General features: G+C 45.8%; 1 protein-coding gene across 1 annotated transcript; it reads left to right on the top strand.

Moving 5' to 3' along the window:
* The first annotated feature begins 4268 nt into the window (after positions 1 to 4268).
* Positions 4269 to 16580, top strand: STARD4 (StAR related lipid transfer domain containing 4). The gene is made up of 5 exons (XM_065406927.1): positions 4269 to 4403; positions 12686 to 12735; positions 13953 to 14079; positions 15231 to 15345; positions 16354 to 16580. Exons 1-5 carry the CDS (start codon positions 4269 to 4271, stop codon positions 16578 to 16580), a joined length of 654 nt encoding a protein of 217 aa, XP_065262999.1.
* Positions 16581 to 22476: the final 5896 nt, after the last annotated feature.

Genomic DNA, 22476 nt, shown 5'->3' with positions numbered 1-22476 from the left:
GGCGCATACAAACAAACAACCAGGCCCAGACTGGGATAGGGGACTGCCCTAGAATAGGGGGTCAAACCCACTGAGCAGCCAAAGCCCCCTCAGCCACACCTTGTCCTGCCCCCCCATTCAGCCACAAAGTCTCCAGACTGCGGGCAGCACTGTGCACCACTATCACGATGCTGGGTACAGAAACCACCCTGCATACCCAGCCACCCATTCGTACTCTTCAGCCCTACCCCACCCCATCAGTCCACTCCCTCTGGCCAATCACTGCACTGTGCCTAGCAGCAGCCACCAATCAGAAGTCCCCACCTGCCACCATCTCAGCCAATGAGGTCTCTCTTATGTCAGTCGAAGGTAGGTTGCGTGCATCCGAGACTCCGCCCATCCCCCCTCGCCGAAAGGGAGGAAGTGCAGGTCCTAATTCCGCGGCTTCATCAGCTCAGGCCAGCGAAATGAGACAGGCCGGCCCGCCCTGTGATTGGCTGCGCCGGGGAAGCCGGCTGCGCGCTCATTGGCTGCTTTGCCGGCTGAGAAGGCTCAGCCGCACCTGGCACATCGCGGCGGCAGGTGCGGTGCCAGGCGGGGAGCGCGGCAGCCCCCTGCCCACGGGGCCCAGGTGAGTAAGGGGCGGCCCTCCCGCAGCCTGCGCGGGGCCCCCGAGTGGGAACGGGGGGGTGAGGCTCTGGGGCTAGGGCCCTGCCAGGGGGCACCGGCTCCAGGGCAAAGTCCGGAGCCGCCGCCTGCCGCTCGGGAGCCCGGGCCTGGGCACGGGGATGCTGCGTGGCGGGGCTGCTCGGCAGGACGGGAGCCAGCCGCACTGTCCGTGCCCGCCCTGGAGCGGCCGGGGGAGCCGAAGCGGCAGAGCTCTAGGGGAGGACGGCGGGGGGTGCCCGGGCGGGCCCGGGCTAAGGCACTGGACGGGGATCCGGGCTCAGCGCCCCGCGTCGGGCAGCCGCTGGAGTCCGGCCCTTTGCCCGCTTCTAGCTGGACCCGGATAACCCTGCCCTGCCCCGCATCAATTAGCGCACGTCAACTCTCCGCTGCTGAGGCGGCCGCGGTACAGAGACGTCTGTCCCAGTGCTGTGTGCGCTCCCCAGGGGCTGAGCGCAGCCTCTGCCCGTGTCCGGTCCAGGCTCTGCCCCGGGGGCGAGCATACCGTGTAGCGGTCACATCTCCCACATTAACAGCCGCGACAGAGTGGGCCCAGCCCTCGCTTACTGGGTTAAATAATAGCGTTGTATAAGCTTACTTCAGTGCTATTTCCCCCCACCCCCTTTAGTGATGCTTAAACTTGAGTTCATTAATTGGAAATGTTTCTGATTTCCTCTTAATGATGCTGTGGTATATACAGTGAGCAGTATTTAATCTATTCTTTGGGATATTAAAACATTGATCTTTTATATGTTCTCTGGATGTTATTCAGTGCATAGCAGGGAACCACGGTGGGTGAGTTATCTTTTATTGGATCAACTTCTGTTCATGAGAGAGACATACATATGGTAGTGACATGGTATTTGTCAATAGTAATTGCTTATAAGTAATAACAAGATGTCTTAATATGCCATCCTTGGAACTAAACTCCCTATCTTTGATTTAAGTAGTCTGCATCTATTGGTCTGTAAGGTGTGTTGCAAAACCCATTTATTTTTGTGGTCTTTTAGAAATGGGAGAGGACTGTGAGATTTTTTGTTTGTTTGTTTGTTTTTTGTGAAGGGTGATGGTGGAGGATGCAGGTATGATGCAGGATTTATTTCCCTTCTGTCTGGTTAATTTTAGTTGTCTTATTTAAAAAAAAAAAAAAAAGCTTACAAAATTGCAGTGATAAAAGTTCTCTTGACTGTAGGCTGCTTCTCTGGCTACATTGAGAGCTATGTAAATTAGACAGTTAGTTTAGGGGGAAGTGTTGTATTAAGATTGTGAAGTGTGGAGCAGTAGGAGCCCTGTGAGATTTCTGGCTTATTCAGCTAAAATTTCTCTAGGGCAAGCTTACTGAATGGGCAGGTCTGCCACCATTTGTAAGGTTAGTTGGAGTGTTTTGGTCTCCTGAAGAAAATTAGTGCCACCACTGGAACTAATGTGGGAGCAGTACCTCTGGTTTCTATCTTGTTTACAACTGACTCCCTGCTCAAGAATTTGAGGAAGGGGGGGGGGGAAATTCCTTGCTCCCTTGCTATTTCCATGTGCACCCTACTCAAGACAAATCAGTTTAAACATAGGAGTTGTATTTTAAAAACAACCTAATATGAATCAATTTTCCCATTAATTATTCTAAAAAACAAAACAATTAGAAAAATATTCCACTGCAGGATATTGAACCCAAACAGAGCATTGTGCTAGTGCATGAAAAGTAGAAAGAAACTAGCCAGATAGCAAAGAGAAATTAAACTGATCTCTCTGCTTTCATAGCCCAAGCTGATAGTTCATTTGCAATGGCAGGGTTGGGTCCTACCATTGGGTTTCCCATTGATTTCAATGGGATTGCACAAAGCACTAGGGCTCCATGATTAAGCAAGTAAATGGCTAACCTCACTTAATTTTAAAAACTTAAATTAATCTAAAATGCTACTGATAACTTACTTGAGAATTTAAGTCCCCCCCCCCCTCATTTTTACAGCAATCCTTTATGTAAGAAGAATAGAGCAGATCTCTGAATGGCTGTAGTTTTGTAGATTGTAGTTGTATTTTACTTAGGAATGGGATCTCTTTTTTTTTTTTTTTAAATAAAGATTAATTGTCAAATGTTTAATTTCAAATGCAAGAATTAACTAATTTTATTAGCTATGGGCTACATCCACAGAGGGATTTAGGTGCCTTATCACTTTAGGTGCTTAGGTCCAAAATGTCCATACTCAAAACACTTGCTCAGCTGCCATCTAACCCTAAAGGCCCTTGTATGCTTAAATTTCTGCTGGTAAAATCCTAAATTTCTGCTGGTGGGTATGCACAAAGCTGCCTCAGCATCTAGCTTATCCCTCAACCTCAGTGGGATCCTTGAACTACATGTTCCCCTGCTTGTCTTGCCTGTGGGACCCAATTTGGTAGGCATTCTTGGAGAACACCTAATCACAATACAACACTGGCAATATAGTGTTCCATTTATACCCAATAGTTAGAGCACTCACCCAGGATGGAGGAGATCCAGGTTCAAATCTCCACTCTGCCTGAGTCAGAGCAGGGATTTGAACTCAGGTCTCCTACCTCCTAGGTGAGTGCTGTTACCAGTGGTGCCTATCTCCAGGAGAGGGTTCACGATGGAGTCCTGCAGCCTCGGAGTTAGGTATTTAAATTCCTTGCCTGAGCACTTCCTACTGGCTAGTTTAGGCAGCTCCCTGCTCAGGGTGCTGGCTTCTGTGAATTTCCATTCTTAGGGCCTAGTTCTCCCCCATATGTTGCATAGGGAGGGTGGACACCTAACTTAGGCTGTGGATTCTACTGGGTGGCAAGTTGCCTAAAGTTAGGTGCTGCAATGCTAAGCTCACGCCCCCTTTGTGGATTTGTCCATTTGCTTTTAAATATAGCCTTCACCAATTTACTAAAAGACTCCTAGTTTATAGGCCTAGCTTCCCATGTCTGTTTAGTATCTATAAAATAGTAGTTGTCTTAATTGTCAGTCTTGAAATTCCATAGAATCTGCTTTTTCCATTAGGTATTATTGTGTAGGGCTTTTCTGCACTAGACATGTATACTGTGGGTGATCACCATTAACTTATATTTACAGCAGCTCCTGAGCCATACTTAAGCATGTGTGTGGTGCCGGTGTATAATATACATGTATGTATGAGAGTGGCTAAAGTAATGACACTTGTTGGCCTTCATCACATTAATTTTGCAAATGTCCTTTTCATTTTTTCATTTGCAAATTTAACACCATTAATTTGGGCTTGAATAGGGACTGGGAGTGGCTGACTCATTACCTCATTATATAATGCCTGCATCTGTAATTTTCACTTCATGCATCTGAAGAAGTGAGGTTTTTTACCCACGAAAGTTTATGCCCAAATAAATCTGTTAGTCTTTAAGGTGCCACCAGACTCCTTGTTGTTTTTGTGGATACAGACTAACACAGCTACCCCTTGATAATTTAAAATGCAGTGTACGCCTATGTGGACACTCAGGCAGAGGTGGCCTTAGTTCACTTTAGCTTAATCCTTTAATTCAGTTTAGTTTTCCTGAGTGTTCCTGAGCGTTCCTGCCCTTAAACTGTTGGTTCCAGATGTCAGACAGTGATTAGCTCAGAGAAACTAAGCCCTCTTAATGGCTGATCTTGAACTTAAATGGTAAATTCCTATACAGGAGAAAAAAGAATGGAAATCCTTCCAGATGCAGCTTCTCTGGCAACAAAGCTGAAAAATACTCTAATCCAGTACCACAGCATTGAAGATGGTGAATGGCGAATTGCTAAGAAAACGGTAAATGATCCAGTTACAACTTCTTGTATGTAATTGTACTACTGTTTTCTTTATCAGATGAGTAGTAAGGCATTTTTTCCCTTCTTCTCTCACACACCTAAATAATGGTAGCTTGAGAAGTTTGTTACACAGTGCTTTCAGATGGAATTCTCTGTACAGCAGAGGACCCAAGTCAGCTCCACTTTTGCTTATCTGCTTTGAGTCCTAATACTGACCTTTTGGGGTCCAGGGCTTGAACAGAAATGTTCTATGTCTGTACTTGTATCCATAGTTGGGAAGGTAGCTCACACTAGAAACAGTTCTCCAAGTTTTCCTTTATAAAGATGTGGACTTTCCTTGGAACGATCTGTTTCAAACATTTCTACTTTCTTTTAAGATTAGAAATGTGTTCTGATTTGTTTGGTGCAAGTTTATCAAATTGGTAGGAACTGGTGTAGTAAGTTAGTATTTTTGCCGCCTGCTGTGCAGTAGCAGATTTTTGGGCCTTTGTGGTCAGTTTGTTTTCAAGCAGATAGTGGTGACGCAGAATCACATTTTTCCTAGTGTAATCTGCTAATTTACAAAATGTAAGTACTCCTGTTTTAAGAAATAGGATTTATTAACAAACGTCACACAGACAACTCCCTTTTTGCAGAAACCTCAGAGAAGGGACCTCTGTGCTGTTCCCAGAAGCAGATGTCTTGCACCTCTGTCTCTTTCCTGGGCCTCACAAGTCTCATACCTTCAGTTTCCTCTGACCTCTCTACATTTTACACATGGGGAAACATTTAGTCCAAGGCTGTTCACCAAGGCCTGGACAGGTGGGTCTGGGCATCTACTTTCCTTTTGTGAAGTTATTCCACTACCCAAAAGAACCTGAGTTCAACTGCCCAACAAACCCACATGACTCTTAATGACCAGGGCCGGCTCTAACTTTTTTGCTGCCCCAAGCAGCAAAAAAAAGCGCCCCCCCCCCCCCCCCCGCCGAGCACCGCGCCGCCGGAGCGCCCCCCCCCCCACGGAATGCCACGCTGTGCCCCCCCCCGCCGAGCGCCGCGCCGCCGGAACCTCCCCCCCCAAGCGCCGCGGCCCACGCCGCCGGAGCACCCCCACCCCCCCGCGGAATGCCGCGCCGCGCTGCCCCCCCAAGATTGGCCGCCCCTTACCAGGTGCCGCCCCAAGCATGTGCTTGGTTGCCTGGTGCCTGGAGCCAGCCCTGTTAATGACTCTGGGTTTGGTTACTGTGTGGCATTTTTGCTCTCTCTGGGAGGTTTCATCTTGAGCGTTTATATACCAGTGATCCCCAGTCTGAAAACAAGTCCCTCAGAATAGCTCCAAGACACCTAAACATAGTTTTATACTTTTCATTCTTACGGTGTGTCACGGAGTGTGGGGGGACTCAGGGCCCTGCACCCCCGGCTCCCTGCGATTCACCATGACTCTCAGCCAGCCAGTAAAGCAGAAGGTTTATTTAGACGACCGGAATACAGTCCAAGACAGGTCTTGCAGGCACAGACAACAGGACCCCCTCAGTTAGGTCCATCTTGGGGTCCCCGGGCACCCTAGCCCCCCTGGGAGGTCAGAGCCCCGTCTGCCTCCCAGCCCTGGTCACTAGCCAGCTCCTCAGACTCTGCCTTCAGCGACCCCTCCCACAGCCTTTGTTCAGTTTCCCGGGCAAAGGTGTCACCTCGCCCCAGCCCCCTCCTGGGTTCTCATGTTACATGCTCAGGTATTCTCCTTCGGTCAGTCTCCCATCCCCCAATGCAGACTATCCTAGCCACACACCCCCTGTCAGCATTCACAGACCACAGTAAGAACAGTCCCAGTTCGTCACATCTCTCCCCCCTTCGAGACCGAACTGAGCGGGGTCACTTTAGCCAGTGACCCGGGGAAGTTCGAACCTACCCCCGTTCCCATGGATGCCCCAGCATCCCTCCCATTCCTTGGTGAGAATTACACCAGGCCCCTCCAGTTTCATGCCCCCCCTTAGGTCGGGGGTGCTTGAGGGCATTCGCAGTTCGCATGTGGGAAGGGTTATGCGGCCTGTCCCCTTTTCCCACCCCAATACCCCTGGGGTTCCAACTGGGCTGTGGTCTTCTCCCAGCGCTCCAGTCTGGAGGTCGGTGCTTCGGGCTCTCTTGGTTCAGAGCCCCCCTTTTAACCTTGGCCACCCTCCGGAAAGGCTCCTCTAGGCTGGGCAAGGGTCCTAAAGCCGTTTTCCCCTTGTCCCGGGCCTTCCTCCCCCTCTGACAGGGGTCATAGAATCATAGAATATCAGGGTTAGAAGGGACCTCAGGAGGTCATCTAGTCCAACCCCCTGCTCAAAGCAGGACTAATCCCCAGACAGATTTTTACCCCAGTTCCCTAAATGGCCCCCTCAAGGATTGAACTCACAACCCTGGGTTTAGCAGGCCAATGTTCAAGCCACTGAGCTATCCCTCCCCCCACAGGATCGGCAGTACTGCCGGACAGTAACAAAGACCCCAGGCCAGTAAAAGCTCCGTAGCAGCCTCTGCTGGGTACGCCAGATTCCCTGGTGCCCTGAGAGGGGGGTGTCATGGGCCCGGTACAGCAGCTGGCGCCGATACTTCTGGGGTACCACCAGCTGCCTCCTGATCCCCCCCTGACTCCATTTTCCCTGGGGGAGCCCATTCTCGGTACAGGAACCCCTTCTCCCACAGGAACCTTTTCCGGCCGCCTCTCCCCATGGTCTGTACCACACCGAGGTCGGCCAGGTCCCTTATCTTCCGCAAGGAGGGATCTTTCTGCACCTCGGCCTGGAACTCAGCAGCTGGGACAGGGATGGCCACCTGCTCCTTCTCGCCGTCTGGGTCTGAAGCCGCAGCCTCCCTGAGCCGTGTCCCTGGGCGTTCCCTCCCCACCAGGTTAGAGTCCTGCCCCTCAGGCAAGGCACCCTCCCCAAGGCCAGGGCACAGTGCTCCTCGCCGGCTCTGACTACGGGTCACAACCAGTGCATTCTGGGGGTTGCTTGGCCAGTCCTCCAAGTCCCCCCCCATCAACACCTCAGTGGGCAAATACGGGTGTACCCCCACGTCCTTGGGGCCCTCCTTGGCCCCCCACTTCAGGTGTACTCTCGCCACGGGCACTTTGACTGGTGTCCCACCCACCCCCGTCAGAGTCAGGTAGGTGTTGGGCACCACCTGATCTGGGGGCACCACCTCGGGCCGGGCCAGCGTCACCTCTGCGCCCGTATCCCAGTATCCTTTGACCTTCCTCCCATCCACCTCCAGGGGTACAAGGTACTCTCTCCGGAGGGACCGCCCCGCGCCCACCGTATAAACCAAAAACCCTGAGTCTGGAGCATCCAGCCCCCCAGAGGAGCTGGCCTGGAGCTCTCCTCCCTCCTTAGCAGGTGGTACTCTGCCAGCCCCCCTTCCCTGGGAGTGCTGCCTCTCGCCCGGCTGGGTCTCTACCCAGTCAACCCTCTGTGGGTTTGGTCTGCTCAGTCTGTCCCTGAGCCGGGGGCACTGGGCCCGTATGTGGCCTCTCTGGCCACAGTGATAGCAGCCCATGTCCCATGGGGCCCCTCGAGTGGGTCGGATGGCCCTGATGCCGGATGTTCCCCTTTGATGGGGGTTTTCCATATTTTCCCGCTGAGAGGTCCCATGGTGACTCTCTCTCTTCATGCTGCCTTTGTCTCTCATTCTCCTCCCGTTCATGCTGCCTCTGTCTCTCTTCATGCTGTCTCTGGTGTTCACGATCCTCCAGCTCTCTCAGTCTTAGCTCTTTCTCCCATTCCAGCCCATTCCGCTCCACGGATGGCGCGCGTGGCCGGGAGGATCCCCTGCTGGCCGGCGAGAGTCGCCGGGAGGATCCCCTGCTGGCCGGGGGGGTCACTGCGCCCTCGGTATTTGCTGGGCTCCTCCCCACCCTTCCCCTAGGCATAGGAAGGAGGGGTCTCGGGAAGCCCTCAGCAGCCGGCTGACCACTCCCAGCTGGGACAGACACTGGGGCCTGCGCTGCATCTGCCAGGCTGCTTCCCTCAGAGACAGGGATCAGTTCATTCGCGCGATCTCCCTTCTCCAGCTGGGCAATGAGCTGTTCTTTGGTGAGCTTCCCAATGCGCACCCCCCTCTGCTTGCACAGCTCCACCAGGTCGCTCTTAAGCCGCTTGGCATACATCTTCCTGCTGGCCACTCACAGGCCTGTGTGCTCACCGCTCCCCACAGTTTCCAGGGAGACCCCTAGTGTGCCAGCCCTTCTCGAGGTCACCACCTCTCTGCCAGGGTCGAGCTGCAGACTCCTCCGCCCCTGGGACCACTCGCTGCGATCCCCCGGGGGACCCTGTTACTGCCAAAGTCCTTCTCGCTGGTCACACACTCCCAGGGGTGATAACCGTCTCTCTCTGACTCTTCAGCATGCCTGGTCCCCGTCAATCCCCCTTCGTTTTACTTCTCCCCAGTCACTTACTGCAGGAAGCGCTGTCCACGGGGTGCAGTAGATCCCACCGCTACCACCAGTTGTCACGGAGTGTGGGGGGACTCAGGGCCCTGCACCCCCGGCTCCCTGCGATTCACCATGACTCTCAGCCAGCCAGTAAAGCAGAAGGTTTATTTAGACGACCGGAATACAGTCCAAGACAGGTCTTGCAGGCACAGACAACAGGACCCCCTCAGTTAGGTCCATCTTGGGGTCCCCGGGCACCCTAGCCCCCCTGGGAGGTCAGAGCCCCGTCTGCCTCCCAGCCCTGGTCACTAGCCAGCTCCTCAGACTCTGCCTTCAGCGACCCCTCCCACAGCCTTTGTTCAGTTTCCCGGGCAAAGGTGTCACCTCGCCCCAGCCCCCTCCTGGGTTCTCATGTTACATGCTCAGGTATTCTCCTTCGGTCAGTCTCCCATCCCCCAATGCAGACTATCCTAGCCACACACCCCTGTCAGCATTCACAGACCACAGTAAGAACAGTCCCAGTTCGTCACACGGTGTCTTTTAGAGAATGTGTTTTTACTGTGTCAAACTCTAGTGGGGTCCTGCAGTGGTCAGTCCTGGGTCTGATACTATTCAATATTTTCATTAATGACTTGGATAATGGAGTGGAGAGTATGCTTATAAAAGTTGAAGATGACTCCAAGGCAGGAGTGTTTGCAAGCATTTTGGAGGTCAGGATCAGAATTCAAAACAACCCTGACAAATTGGAGAATTTGTCTGAATTTAATGAGATGAAATTCAATAAAGCAAGCAAGAAAGAAAAAACCAATCAAATGCACAACTCAGTAGGTAGTACTACTGCTGATAGGATCTGGGGGCTGTAGTGGATCACAAATGCGAGTTAACTGTGATGCAGTTGCAAAAAAGGTTAATATTCTGGGGTGTATTAACAGGCATATCATATGTAAGACATGGGAGGTAATTGTATTGCTGTACTTGGTACTGTGAGTCCTCAGCAGGAGTACTGTGTCCAGTTCTGGGTGCCTCACTTTAGGAAAGATGTGGACAAATTGGAGAGAGTCCAGAGAAGAGCAACAAAAGTGATGAAATGTTTAGAAAGCCTCTCCTATGAAAGGATAAAAAGACTGGGCATGTTTAATCTTGAGAAAAGACTGGGGCAGGAGGGGAGACCTGATAAGACTTCAAATATGCTAAGGGCTGTTATAAAGAGGACTGTGTTCAATTGTTCTCCATGTCCACCGAAGGTAGGACAAGTAGTAATCTGCAACAAGGGAGATTTAGGTTACATAGTAGGAAAAACTTTCTAACTACACCTCTACCCCAATATAATGTTACGTGATATAACACGAATTCGGATATAACACGGTAAAGCAGCGCTCCGGGGAGGGGGGGGGCAGGGCTGTGCACTCTGGTGGATCAAAGCAAGTTCGATATAACACTGTTTCACCTATAACGCGGTAAGATTTTTTGGCTCCCAAGGACAGCGTTCTATCGGGGTAGAGGTGTATAAGTGTACTTGCGCTCTGGAATAGGGTTTCAGTGGAGACTATGGAAGCCCTATCATTGGAGGTTTTTAAGAACAGGTTGGACAGACACCGGTCAGGGATGGTCTAGGTTTACTTGGTCCTGCAACAGCATGTGAGGGTGGACTTGATGACTTCTCAGGATCCCTTCCAGCCCTACGTTTCTATGATTTTAGAAGGAGATTAGCACAGAATGGAGATCACTAAAGTCTTTCCAAAATATGTAGGTCATTTCGAGTTTCTTTGGAAGCAGAAGATGCAGTGTAATATAGGAGTGGTGATTATTCAGGGAAAACCCACTGTTACAGAATAAGTGACTCACTTTTTAAAAAACATCTAAAGAAATGTATGTCTCCATGTACCCAATACTGATTGAAATATGTTCTTTACAGTGTGTCCATCCACCTCTGAGGCTTTATGTTGTGGTTAGTTCCAACCCCAGTTCTGCCCAGCAGCTGAGTTGCATGCATTTGAAGATTGAGACCTAGAACACAGACATGTGTAACATGCTTTAAACTAGTCCACACAGATCAGGAAAAACATTTTTCAACCTGTTAGGCTTAACTGATTTTAAGTTCAGCCAACTTGTATCTTTGGGTGGTGTAGACCCGCCCTTAGACACTAATGTCCTGTAGCTTTAAGGGTATGTCTTCACAGCATAGTTAGCTCGAGGTATCACTGAACTGTTACCCCCAACCCAACTCCCTTCCACACATACAAATCTGTAACTTAAGTCATGTGGGGCTTTAAACTCAAGCTAGTTGGCCATTGTGGGGGCAGGGTGGGTGCAAGGAAGTTTCATGCCCTAGGCGAAACTTCCACATTGCGCCCCTCCCCGAGCCCTGTGGCACCCCCCCCCTGCCCTAAGGCACCCCCCCCCCCGCGGCAGCTCCCCCCTCTGCCCTGAGGCGCCCTCCCTGCAGCAGCTCCGCCCTGAGGCACGCCCCCCGTGGCAGCTCCCCCCGGCCCGGGGAGCCGTGTGGCAGCTCCCCGCCCCAGCTCACCTCTGCTCCGCCTCCTCCCCGAGCACGCCTTCGCCGCTCCACTTCTCCCACCTCCCAGGCTTGCGGCGCCAATCAGCTGTTTGGCGCCGCAAGCCTGGGAGGGAGAGAAGCAGAGCGGGGCGGCATGCTCAGGGGAGGAGGCGGAGCAGAGGTGAGCTGGGGCGGGGTGTTCCCCTGCGTGCTGCCCCCCCCTTACTTGCTGCAGGCAGCCCTCCCCGCGTCCCCCTGCCCCAGCTCCCTCTGCCTAAATGACGACGACGACCAGGGCGGCCGAAGATCCGGCCGCCGCGGTCACCGCCGAAGGACCCGAAATGCCGCCCCCCAAATGCTAGTGCCCTAGGCGACCGCCTAGGTCGCCTAATGGGTTGCACCGGCCCTGTGTAGGGGAGAGGGTTGGAGCTTGAGTGCTACTGAAGCTCGAGTTAGTAATGCAGTGGGGACTCAGCTTAAGTTCCTTTTGCTGAGACACACTCCAATCTTTTTCCTGGGTCAGGCAACAAACTTTGCATTTGTAAACAAATGGTGTGATATTGCTGCATTGACGTGTCTTACATATGGTTTCTTGCTAGATGTTGTCAAGGTGGTAAGTAATAAACCTGGCCTCTTTAAAAATGTGAAGAATCGTATTAAATATTGTCATTCCTTAAACATGTTAAATAAAAATCATGCCTCCTATTTTTGTTTTAATAAAGAAAAAAAGCTAATGCCCTGTAAGGACCTACTAACCAGGTGCCCTTGATAATTAGCCAGGGCACTAGGCTGAAAAAGCTTGTTTATGGCAAAAAGTAAGGTCCTAGTGACTATGTCCAATTTTAGCAAAACTATTTTTTAAAAAAGTATATGCAATGGTATAAATAGAACTTAGCATATGTTTAAAAAATTGAAAGCAGCCTGCTTTCCAATTTTTCTGCTACGTGGTAGTACATTTTGTTATTTTTTCCTGGCGTCATTGCTAACAAGTTTCACACAAAGTATTCAATGCAATAATTTCATGGCTAAACCTGATTGTGTTTTAATAATAATGTAGGGGGATACAGACTGGTGCTGAACCTATTTTAGTCCCTGATCAAGCAAAGCACTGAAGCATGTTAGTCACATTGACTCACAGGCTTAAAAGTTAAGCATATGCTTCAGTGCTTTGCTTGATCAGGGCCTTAACTTTAGGATAACTCTGTTTCTGACAGAATTCCAACACTTGATACTGAGAAACAGCTCATTTGAAAGAGTGCATTTGCATGTTGTTGGTAAAAATATTTTTGTATAGCTCATGTTTTCATGCCTAAACCTGTAGAATTACCCAGATATAAAACTGACGCACACTTTAGAAGTGTACATAAATAATAAATATGGTATTCTTCCACTTTTCCAGAAAGATGCAACTGTGTGGCGGAAGCCATCAGAAGAATTCAGTGGATACCTGTAAGTTTACCTTCATACTAGATAAGTAAGTTTGTGGGACTTTAAGATGTTAACAGAAGTTGGAAATGGGGGATGTGGAAAAACCCATTCGAGCATCCAGTCCATCGCCTTGTCAGTATAGAGTTAGTCCCTATAATACTTATCTTAGAGTTTAACATTTTAATGCCTACATCTTGTATATTGTCTATAACAAGACATGTAACTGTCAATGAAGACTCAGTGAAATTCTTGGTCCTTTGATATCAATGGTAAAACTCCCATTGGCATCAAATGGGGCAAGATTTCATCCTTAGAGTTCTTAGAAAAGTCATCTGCAAGTCAGAGCACTAAGTCCAAACTTGTTGGCCCTTGCATTTGACAGCTCACCTTTCATAATGCTGGTAATCTCATGTACCATGGAACCCCCAATGGGCTAAGAAGCCATCCTATGGTTGGGAAGAGTTGTGTGTATGTGGCAGGTATGGGATCTGGTAACTTGGTGAAAGCTTCCAAGAGCCCACTAAAACAGCTAAACAGTTTCAGATGACTTTTGAATGTGTCGTGGTTTAAACTAAGGTATCTATTTGGTATTCTAATTGGCTACCAAGGCATATTTTGGTTGCTCAGTCTCAGTGGAAAAAACTGACTTACTAGTATTGGAATTACCATTTATTTGTGCTTTATGGAGATTTGACTCCTCCTCACCCCTTTTGTTCTCCCTTTCTGTGTTTCTTCTTTGCCTTCCCCTTCACCTCCGCCACCCCTTTTACTTTTTCTTGTCCCTCCTCTTTTCCCTAGCTGACTCTCCTGCTCCTCATGGGAGAGGAACAGCAAATTGACAAGCTGTTTCAGAGATGAGGATGTCAGTTTTGCTCTACCTCTCCATTTACCCATGCAGTGAGAAATACAGTAGTGATGTATTGCAGAAAATGGCCTCTCACTGTAGGTGTCAAAAAGGGACAGCATGAATGGGAGTACATCTTCTTATTGACCTTAAAATAAATTTTAAAAAGTTAAGAAGTCATATCACATGGACTGAGAAGAGGGTTTGCAATTTGAGAAATACAGAATGTAGCTTAAGAACCTTTTTCTCTTAAAATACCAGTTACTGCAAGGGAAAGGACTGGGTGTTGAATACGTCTTTTCCCATATCTGAACTTGTCTGATAGAATTGTTTTATCTCCAGATAACGTGTGTACAGTAAGTGGAAAGCCTAAAGGATTTCATATTTTAAACAGCTACAAAGCTCAAGGAGTTTTGGAAGACATTACCAACAGAGTAGTAGATCATATTCGTCCTGGACCTTATAGACTAGATTGGGACAGCTTAATGACTACAATGGACATTGTTGAAAAGTTTGAAGAGGTAAAAATTTGTCTCTTAGACTTATAAATAGAACATGTATTTGTGTGGATGTAAATATGTATTCTACAGTGCATCATAGCAATTGCATCATCTTACGGTGATATTTTGTGATATAGCCTGAGAAATTAATCCATGCACATGTCTACACCATAAGATAAAATGTATAATCTCACATATATACAGGAGCATATAGTATACATTTCAGAAGCTTGTTGAATTGGTACAGAATTCCACCATTGCCAAAATTAAGGATCAAAGGATAAGATTTAGTAGGTTATGCTCTGGCATCTTCCAATAAAAATCCATGTTCTGAGGGAATTAAAACGTCTTATTTTTACTTTGAATGCAATCTTTAGAGCTTTATATCTTTTATCCTGTGGGATGTAGCTTTTTTTTTTTTTTTTTTTTTTTTTTTTTTAAACATTGCAAAACTACCAACTCACCTGTTCCCTGTGGGCTGGCTCCAGTATGCCCTCAGGGTTTTGTGCTTGGAACCTGAATAGTGACTGCAGTGGGTCAGGACTTACCAAAAAAGATAGGTTTGAAGTTCATTATGTGCTGACTGTTAGTTTTGTCCTGGTTTTTGGGGACATTCAGTACAGCACTTCAAAGCCTTTGGTTTATACATTGGTCACTTTTTACATCCAATTTTCCTGGCTTTAAGTTAGATCTTTACAGTGAACTATTTTACTTATTGTGTTAAATACATAGAAGATTAGTATCGTTTTTAGAAATTTGTTGTTGAAGATTACTGCTTTCTATTTTATTACTAGCTTGGTGAATCAGAAGCACTTTGCAGAGCAGCCTAGTAGTTAGTGAAAAGGACTCCTGGGTTTTATTCACAAAATTTTTGGGTGTCCAATTTTAGACATCTAGAGCTTAACTTAAGTCAAGGACACTCAGCTTCTGTTGTCTTTACTTGCAGTTGCTCAACACTTCCAAGTTTTAGGCACTTAAGGCCTAATGTTGGACACTTTTGAAGATGACTCTTTAATCTGCACCTTACTGTAGCCATCTGTAAAATGGGTAGCTTAGTAGGGAAGGTGGGATATAAGTAAAAGCTTGCATTTTGTTGAAAATACAAGCTTCATATAAACATTAAGACTTCTCTTTGGTGATACATGGTTCATTGTTTTGCTATCCTCCTGAAGAATTGCTGTGTAATGCGCTACACCACTGCTGGCCAGCTGTGGAACATCATTTCCCCAAGAGAGTTTGTTGACTTCTCTTACACAACTCCGTATGAAGAGGGGCTTCTAACATGTGGTAAGATGTCATTGACCACTACTTTTTCTTATTTTGCAACAGATTACCATATAGTTAAGTGTACACGCTGTTATGAACCCCTTTTAAACTGGAACTTTTAAAGGCTTTACAAGATAGTCTACTGAAAGTGTTGCAAATGTACTAGAGTGCTCCTGTATAGCACTTTACATATTCAAAGCCACATACAGGTCTGTCGCATCTTATGCACATTTAACATGCACGATTTCAGCTTTACGCGGTCGGCAAAAAAAAAAAAAAATCAAAAAAAGAGAAAAACAACAATTTTAATACTGTACCTGTAGTGCGGGTGATTCCACCCGCCATTACACTCAATGTAATTTTGACTATACGCGATTTTCGCTTTACGCGCTGACTGCGGAACATAACCCCAGCGTAAAATGCGACAGACCTGTACAAACATTAGCCAAGCCACACAACATTCCTGCATATTAAGCAAGTATCACCATATTATGCATGTGAAAATTGACAGAGAAACTGTGATATGCCCAAAGCTACACAGTGAATCAGGTGGAGTGGAAATAGAACTTGCTTATAAGTGGGAGTCAACTCTGGTGTAAAGTTATTGCTTGTCCAGTGAGAGATGGTTTGAATGAAGAATGGGCAACCTCCATGCATTAAAACTGTGATCCAAGCTTCTCTGAGGTGTGCCCATCACTACTTGTAATATCCATAAGTAGAGACTCTTACCTTGCATTTGCTCTTTCAGACCCTTTATTTATTTCACATCTCTCCTCCACTCTCCCCCACCCCGCCCCGCCTGCCCCCATCCCCTGCAAACAAAAGCTTTCTTTTGGGTCAGTTGGCTAACTATATAGTGGAGCACATTTATTCAAAGGGCTTCTGCCATAGGATTTCAGTGAGAGATGTGCCCATGGATCCAAGAACAGAACTAGGCCCTGCAACTGTGTACATATGACAAGAAACATGGCTTCATGATCCAATCTTTTACTGACTTTTGTAACTTTTTTTTTTTTTTTTTTAAATTAGGAATAAGTCTAGACTATGGAGAGGTGAGACCTAATTTTGTCCGTGGATTTAATCACCCCTGTGGCTGGTTCTGTGTCCCGCTTAAGGATCGTCCTGACCAAAGTCTTTTGACGGGCTTCATCCAGACTGAACTGCGAGGGATGCTTCCTCAGTCTGCAGTAGATACTGCTATGGCTAGTACCCTGGCAAACTTTTACTCTGACCTCAGAAAGGCACTGAAAACATAATCAACTATTGACCTAGATTTCCATACATGTCTTGCAATCATCTGTTCCTCCTTCCTGTATTGTATCAAAGCTTTGATTAGGTTAGCAGGTGCTGCCTAGGGGGTATGCATACATCCCTGGCTTAACATGTGGGTTTGTGTTCCTTGCTGAGCTCTGAAAACGTATAATGTACAGACTGAACATACAAAATCATCTGCTTCCAAGGAAGATAGCTCAGAATTGGGGCTCAACCCTGGTAAATATCAAGTTAACTCAACTCTCACTGAAACAAGGGGAGTGGAGGAGTACTCATTATTTTGCATGTTCAGACCAGCTGTGCTGCCAGCATCTTATTGAAAATAGAATTTTATAGTGTATACCTTTTTTATTTTTAAGGAGCTCCTTTAAAAGTTTGAGAAAGATATAGTCTGTATGTGCATGTTTCTATTTTTTATACATTTTAGTTTAATCCAAAATGAGATTTTAACAGTCTGTATTAAGGCTCAGAGTGGAATTCCCCAAAGGGATATTAAATTGCATATTATCACTTAAAAATTGAGCTATTATTTGAGAGCTAAAGATTGACATTAGCAAATACCTATGTTATTGGCATTTCCTAAATATTAGTCTTATCTATGACTGGAAGACTTCTTAAATACAGTAGTTATGTCAAGATACTAAATATTTAATAGGAATGCATTTATAGCTGCTCAGAGCCTATTGAAGTCAACAGGAGTCTTTCCATTGTTTTTATTAGTGATGGATCAGGCCCACATTAATCAAAGCACAAAACCCCAAGACATCCATCCATTATCCCTTCGTGCAACTTAGCTTTTAAAAGCAGAAATGTATTTATGTATCTAAACCTGTATCTACTGTAGATTGGGTTTTACTGGTTACTATTGGAAACCCTAACCCATTTTTTCCCCACAGTTCAATTTAAAAAAAATCACTCAGTAACATTTTTAATTCCCTCCTCCACCCCCTGTATCTTTCTTTTGGATTATATCATAAAATTTGAGGTTAAATATTACATCTGGATATGGAAGGAGCTGATAAAGGCAATGTAACAGCTTACAGCTTTTCCCATGTTAAATGACCAAACATTCTCTGAATTGAAAATTGGGTGTAACTAACCACACTAAAATGCTCTGCAAACATGAATATTTTATCTGTTTAAAAAAAGAAAAAAAATGTAAATCTCAAGAACCTGGGTAAGCAACAAGCAGAAACCCAAACTCTAGTCTCATTCAAAGCCATATGAAAACTAAGAGCCAAATTTTTAATGGTATTTAGACAGAGGAGGTAGATGCCTTAGGCTCATCTGACAATTCCATTGGATACCTAGCTACATCTTTAGGTGCCCTAAATATCTTTAAAAGTTTGGCCCTGAGCATTTAATAATAATTTCTATGCATCTTTTGGAAAACTACATAGTTACCCATGCAACACTACAAATGCTTAATCGGTATGTCATTTGTTTGATTAGGGTTTGCTTTAATTGTGTGATAGATGCAGTGAATACATTTTAATTTTTTATAATTTTCAGTGACAGAAGTATAGCAAGTAGCATACCATAAGTGATGGAGAACTACAGGCAGCTTAATTATCATACAGACAGGAAGCTTAAAGGGATGTGCAGATTAAAGTGGGCCTAATATTTAGATTTTATTGAAACCAAAATTCAGAAACCTATGATCAACAAAAAGTTAATCAAAAACAAAATTTTAATGGAAACAACTTTCCTCTGCAGCATTTACAACCCATTCAGAACACTGAGCTTTGTCTAAGCCAGGGGTGGCCAACCTGAGCCTGAGAAGGAGCCAGAATTTACCAATGTACATTGCCAAAGAGCCACAGTAATAAGTCAGCAGCCACTCCGATCAGCTCCGCTCCTAGTGCCTCCCACCCACCGGCAGCCCCGCTGGTCAGCACCTCCCCCTTCTGATCAGCTGTTTTGTGGTGTGCAGGAGGCTCGGAGGGGGAGGAGCAAGGGCATAGTAGGCTCAGGGGAGGGGGCAGGAAGGGGTGGTGTGGGGGCAGGGCCTGTGGCAGATCCAGGGGTTGAGCAGTGAGCACCCCCCGGCACATTGGAAAGTTGGCGCCTGTAACTCCAGCCCCGAGTCGGTGCCTATACAAGGAGCCGCATATTAACTTCTAAAGAGCTGCATGTGGCTCCGGAGCCAAAGGTTGGCCACCCCTGGTCTAAACAAATAAATGTTGTTTGGGAAAAAAAAGGCATAAATAGTGAAAACAGATTTTAAAAAATCCTCACTCTGAGGTGTTTAGTGTTGGTTCCAATTATGTGAGGAGTTTTTTTTAAGTTAACTTCTGTGCCTACCCAGCCAGAGGAGGCAGACCGTGTCAGATCCTCATTGGGTTTGTGTGCATGTGTTCAGCCTGTGATTCCCCACTTGTATATCCTTCTCCTCCACTTCCTCTAGATTCCAGAGTTAGGCCCTTCTTTTGGCTGGGGAACTATAATTTGTGAGGGGGATAGCTTGACCAAGAGAAAGTGGAGCTGGGGGGAAACCTGCAGGGATTCCTAGCCTTCATTAATACTGTGAGTCAGCATTAACTTGGGCATTCTTCTCTTTGGGGCCCTGGACCCTCCCATTCCTAGAGGGAGGTGATCCAAGGGCAGAGGCCAGTGTGGAAGACCCTAGCAGCACAGCTCCATTGGAACAGCATGGTTAAGGATTTAAAGGAAGTTCTGTGAGATCTCAAAGATTCTTCCCAAATATAGGAAAATCTGGGTAATTATGTTAACCTCCATGTCCTTTCCAGAGCTGATGCAGCTAGATCATTCAAGGTCTTTTTAATACAAAAATTGTCAGTTTTCTGTCTTTGCCATTCCTTACCTCTCCATGAAGAGTGCACTCTAAACATCTCATTTATGAAGGCACTTCAGTGGTGCAGAACAATTCAAAAGGAGCACCAGAAACCCTGTTGTAGGAAGTTGTGTTATTTATATGACACTAGGCACTTTACAGACAAGACTACAAGGTTCCTGATTTAACTTCCCTTGTAGTCAGGGGATGTCTTTGTAGAAACTTCAGTGGAATTGTTCTGGACACTCAAGGAAGATAGGCTGGTGATGCAGAGTAAGCATATTTTGTTAATGTAATTTTTTCAAATAGAAGAAAAAAAATTGATAGTATTTTAGGTGTAATGTTTACCATATTCTCTTCAGTTTCCATTCTACCTCCATTTCTCTGTAGAAGTTGCCTTACCACTAGTGAGGTAACTTCTCCCAGTGACACTACTGGGAATCTAAAAAGCTCGGTTCATATCTCCTGTTGAGGTCCATAGGAATTATGTGCTTACCAAGGAAACTAGACTACAAAGCATGTGCACTTTATTGATAGAGGTTTTCAGAGTCCTTTCTGGAATTATATAACATCTGTTAGCCCTTGTTTTGTTGTGCAGTGCACAGACCATGATTTCATGGAGTGATTATAGATTAAGATTCTTAACTGCAGCTCTCTCCAAGCTGCTCTCCACTCTCTCTTTCTAAATAAAGTATCTACCCACACTCCAGAGTCAGTATGAATGCATAGTCTGTCCTTATGATATTCTTGGCACAAAGACCAGCAATTAACAGCACACACTGCTGTAGTGATTTGGCTGTAGGTGCAGCAGGCTTCCTGTAAAAACTGATTCTATTGCTGAGTAACATGGCAAGCTAATGTGGTTAGAATCATTCAGAGGCTGAGTGAGCCTACCAGGCTGCATTTTATTTATGTTTAAGGGACACAAACTAGTTTTGCACTTTTTAGCACATGCATGCTATTGCTAATATCCAACAAGCCCGGCCCTGTTTAAGGTAACAGCAAAGCAAAGACTCTGTAGGAGAGATCAGGGCCAGCTATTTATTTTGACATAAGGAAAACGTTTGACAAGAACTAAGGAATTATACTATGACTAGAAATGTCTAGTGACAGGTTAAATGCTAACAAATTTAAGTGAGTTTATCCTTTTATATTGGTGATCTTTCTGTAACTAAAACATAATACTGAACTCTAGGATTGACACTTGTATTGATAGCTATGTATTGTTGCAGAGCTCCTAAATTACACAGAACAATCCTATTACAAAGTGGTGTAGAATTGTGTAAAAAAATGGATGTACTTGCTCACAAGTACTAAATTTTGTTTTCAGACCTCTCCCATTATGTAGGTAGAAGTGGCAAGGAGTGTTAGGGGAACAGCAACATTCCAAAGCCTCTCCATGAGGGTTCCAGGAGCACATTAGTGATTCCAAAAGACTTGGAAGTAAACACTGATCAGATCAGTACCACTGCTCCCACAGGGGCATGCTATCTCTCATAAGTTAGTGTGCAGCCCTACCGAGGGAACCAGTGGCAGTACTACAAATGACCGGCAGTGATATTAGAAGAAAAAGGGTGTCAGCAGAGTCCATAGAGAATCACTTATTTTACAGCTCTGGATGGGGAAAGTCAGTTAGTCCCAAATGTTGCCATTCTCACCTACTGGACAAGGCAGCAGAGGCATTGGGTAAAGTTTTGTGGAAGTATTGTGCTGCAAGTAGCTTTATCCCCTAATGTTTTCCATTATGTGGGAGAGGAACTATCTGGTCTTAGAACTTTAACCTCAGGAATAGTTTCAGAAAAAAAAAACCCCCAAAACCCACTATAGACAGAGTTGCCAATGCATGCCTAAATTCAACTGCTGATGGGGAAGGGACCAAGCTTCCTGTTTTGTGATAGTAGCTCAGACATTTTTTTTTTTCTGATAAACACATGGTGAAATGTGTACAGAACTTAGTATGGCTAGTTATTATAATGTCAGTGACCCTGATTTTAGGTATTTAGTCCATATCCTGGATGGGGAATGACTGAAGATAACAGGCTACATTTGAAAATTGCCCCAGGCCCCCACTTTACAACTGTATCCTCAAATCTGTGCCTGTAATTAATTATCAGTGTTGCAGTTTTGTGAATACTATTTGGACTAAATTTGACTTCGCAGGAGTTCAGGTTGCGCAGCATCACCCGGCTCTCCGCTGGTCATCCAGACAGTTTGACAAAGGACACTTGGAGCCTGCTCCAGAATAGCACTTTCTCAGGGCCTGTGTTCCATTACTTGTCAAGTCAGAGTTCATTTGGCAGTGTGAACTCTTGAAAAGAAAAGTATTGTCCTTACAGAAAGAGTTATAAAAATCTTTTACTGCTGTGAACTAGTAGTTCCAAATACATTGCTGGCACAAGTGGGCACAATTCTATTGAAACCAATGAAGTTGCTTCTGTTTTCATTAGGGTTGACTATAGTCCATGAGTGTGTGGGAGTTTTCTTTAACGGACAAAAGCTTATAATGTATCATAAGATTGTATTTATATTTTGAATATGGTTGTGATGTAAATTAAAATGAAGTACAACAGACTCTTGACTTCTTTTCAGTACTTTTACAGAGCCCTATGCTTACTCCATTAAGAGGCAACGTTTCCATTAATTTCACTGAATTGTCTAATTAAAGGCTGCTAAATGGCTGAAGGCAATTGGATGATGCTCTTCATGGTTTTCTCTTGGAAAAACTAGATGTACGTATTTTGACTCTACCACAGCACGATACACAAAGGTTTTTCACAGCTGTGTGTGTTTGGAAGTCCCTGGAAAAATATCTAAATGCTCTTACCAAAGACTTGAAAGTCTTTTCTAAAATGATCCATAATAACTTTCTCTTACCATACCTTTGCAAGAAGACTATGGAAATTGGCCAGTCCAGGTAAAAAAAAATAAAAACCACCCTATGTTTTGACACTTTAGCTTGTTACTGAAAAGAGTGAAGAACTTATCAAAATCCATTACTCATCCTAGGCAAATGGGCAAGTAGAATTCTGAAAATTGTACACCCTAGATAATGTAGGATGTAATTTAAGTGTTTCTAGACAAAGTTC

The sequence above is a fragment of the Emys orbicularis genome, chromosome 6 (genome assembly GCF_028017835.1).
Source record: "Emys orbicularis isolate rEmyOrb1 chromosome 6, rEmyOrb1.hap1, whole genome shotgun sequence".
NCBI classification, from domain to species: domain Eukaryota; kingdom Metazoa; phylum Chordata; order Testudines; family Emydidae; genus Emys; species Emys orbicularis.
This window is presented reverse-complemented; position numbering and strand designations above follow the sequence as displayed.

Excerpts from the sequence above, each read along its gene's own strand:
- STARD4 (XM_065406927.1), top strand. The coding sequence starts at position 4,269 with ATGGTAAATTCCTATACAGGAGAAAAAAGAATGGAAATCCTTCCAGAT. Across the intron at positions 12,736-13,952 it reads GAAGAATTCAGTGGATACCT|CTACAAAGCTCAAGGAGTTT; the intron begins GTAAGTTTACCT and ends TATTTTAAACAG. Across the intron at positions 15,346-16,353 it reads AGAGGGGCTTCTAACATGTG|GAATAAGTCTAGACTATGGA; the intron begins GTAAGATGTCAT and ends TTTTTAAATTAG.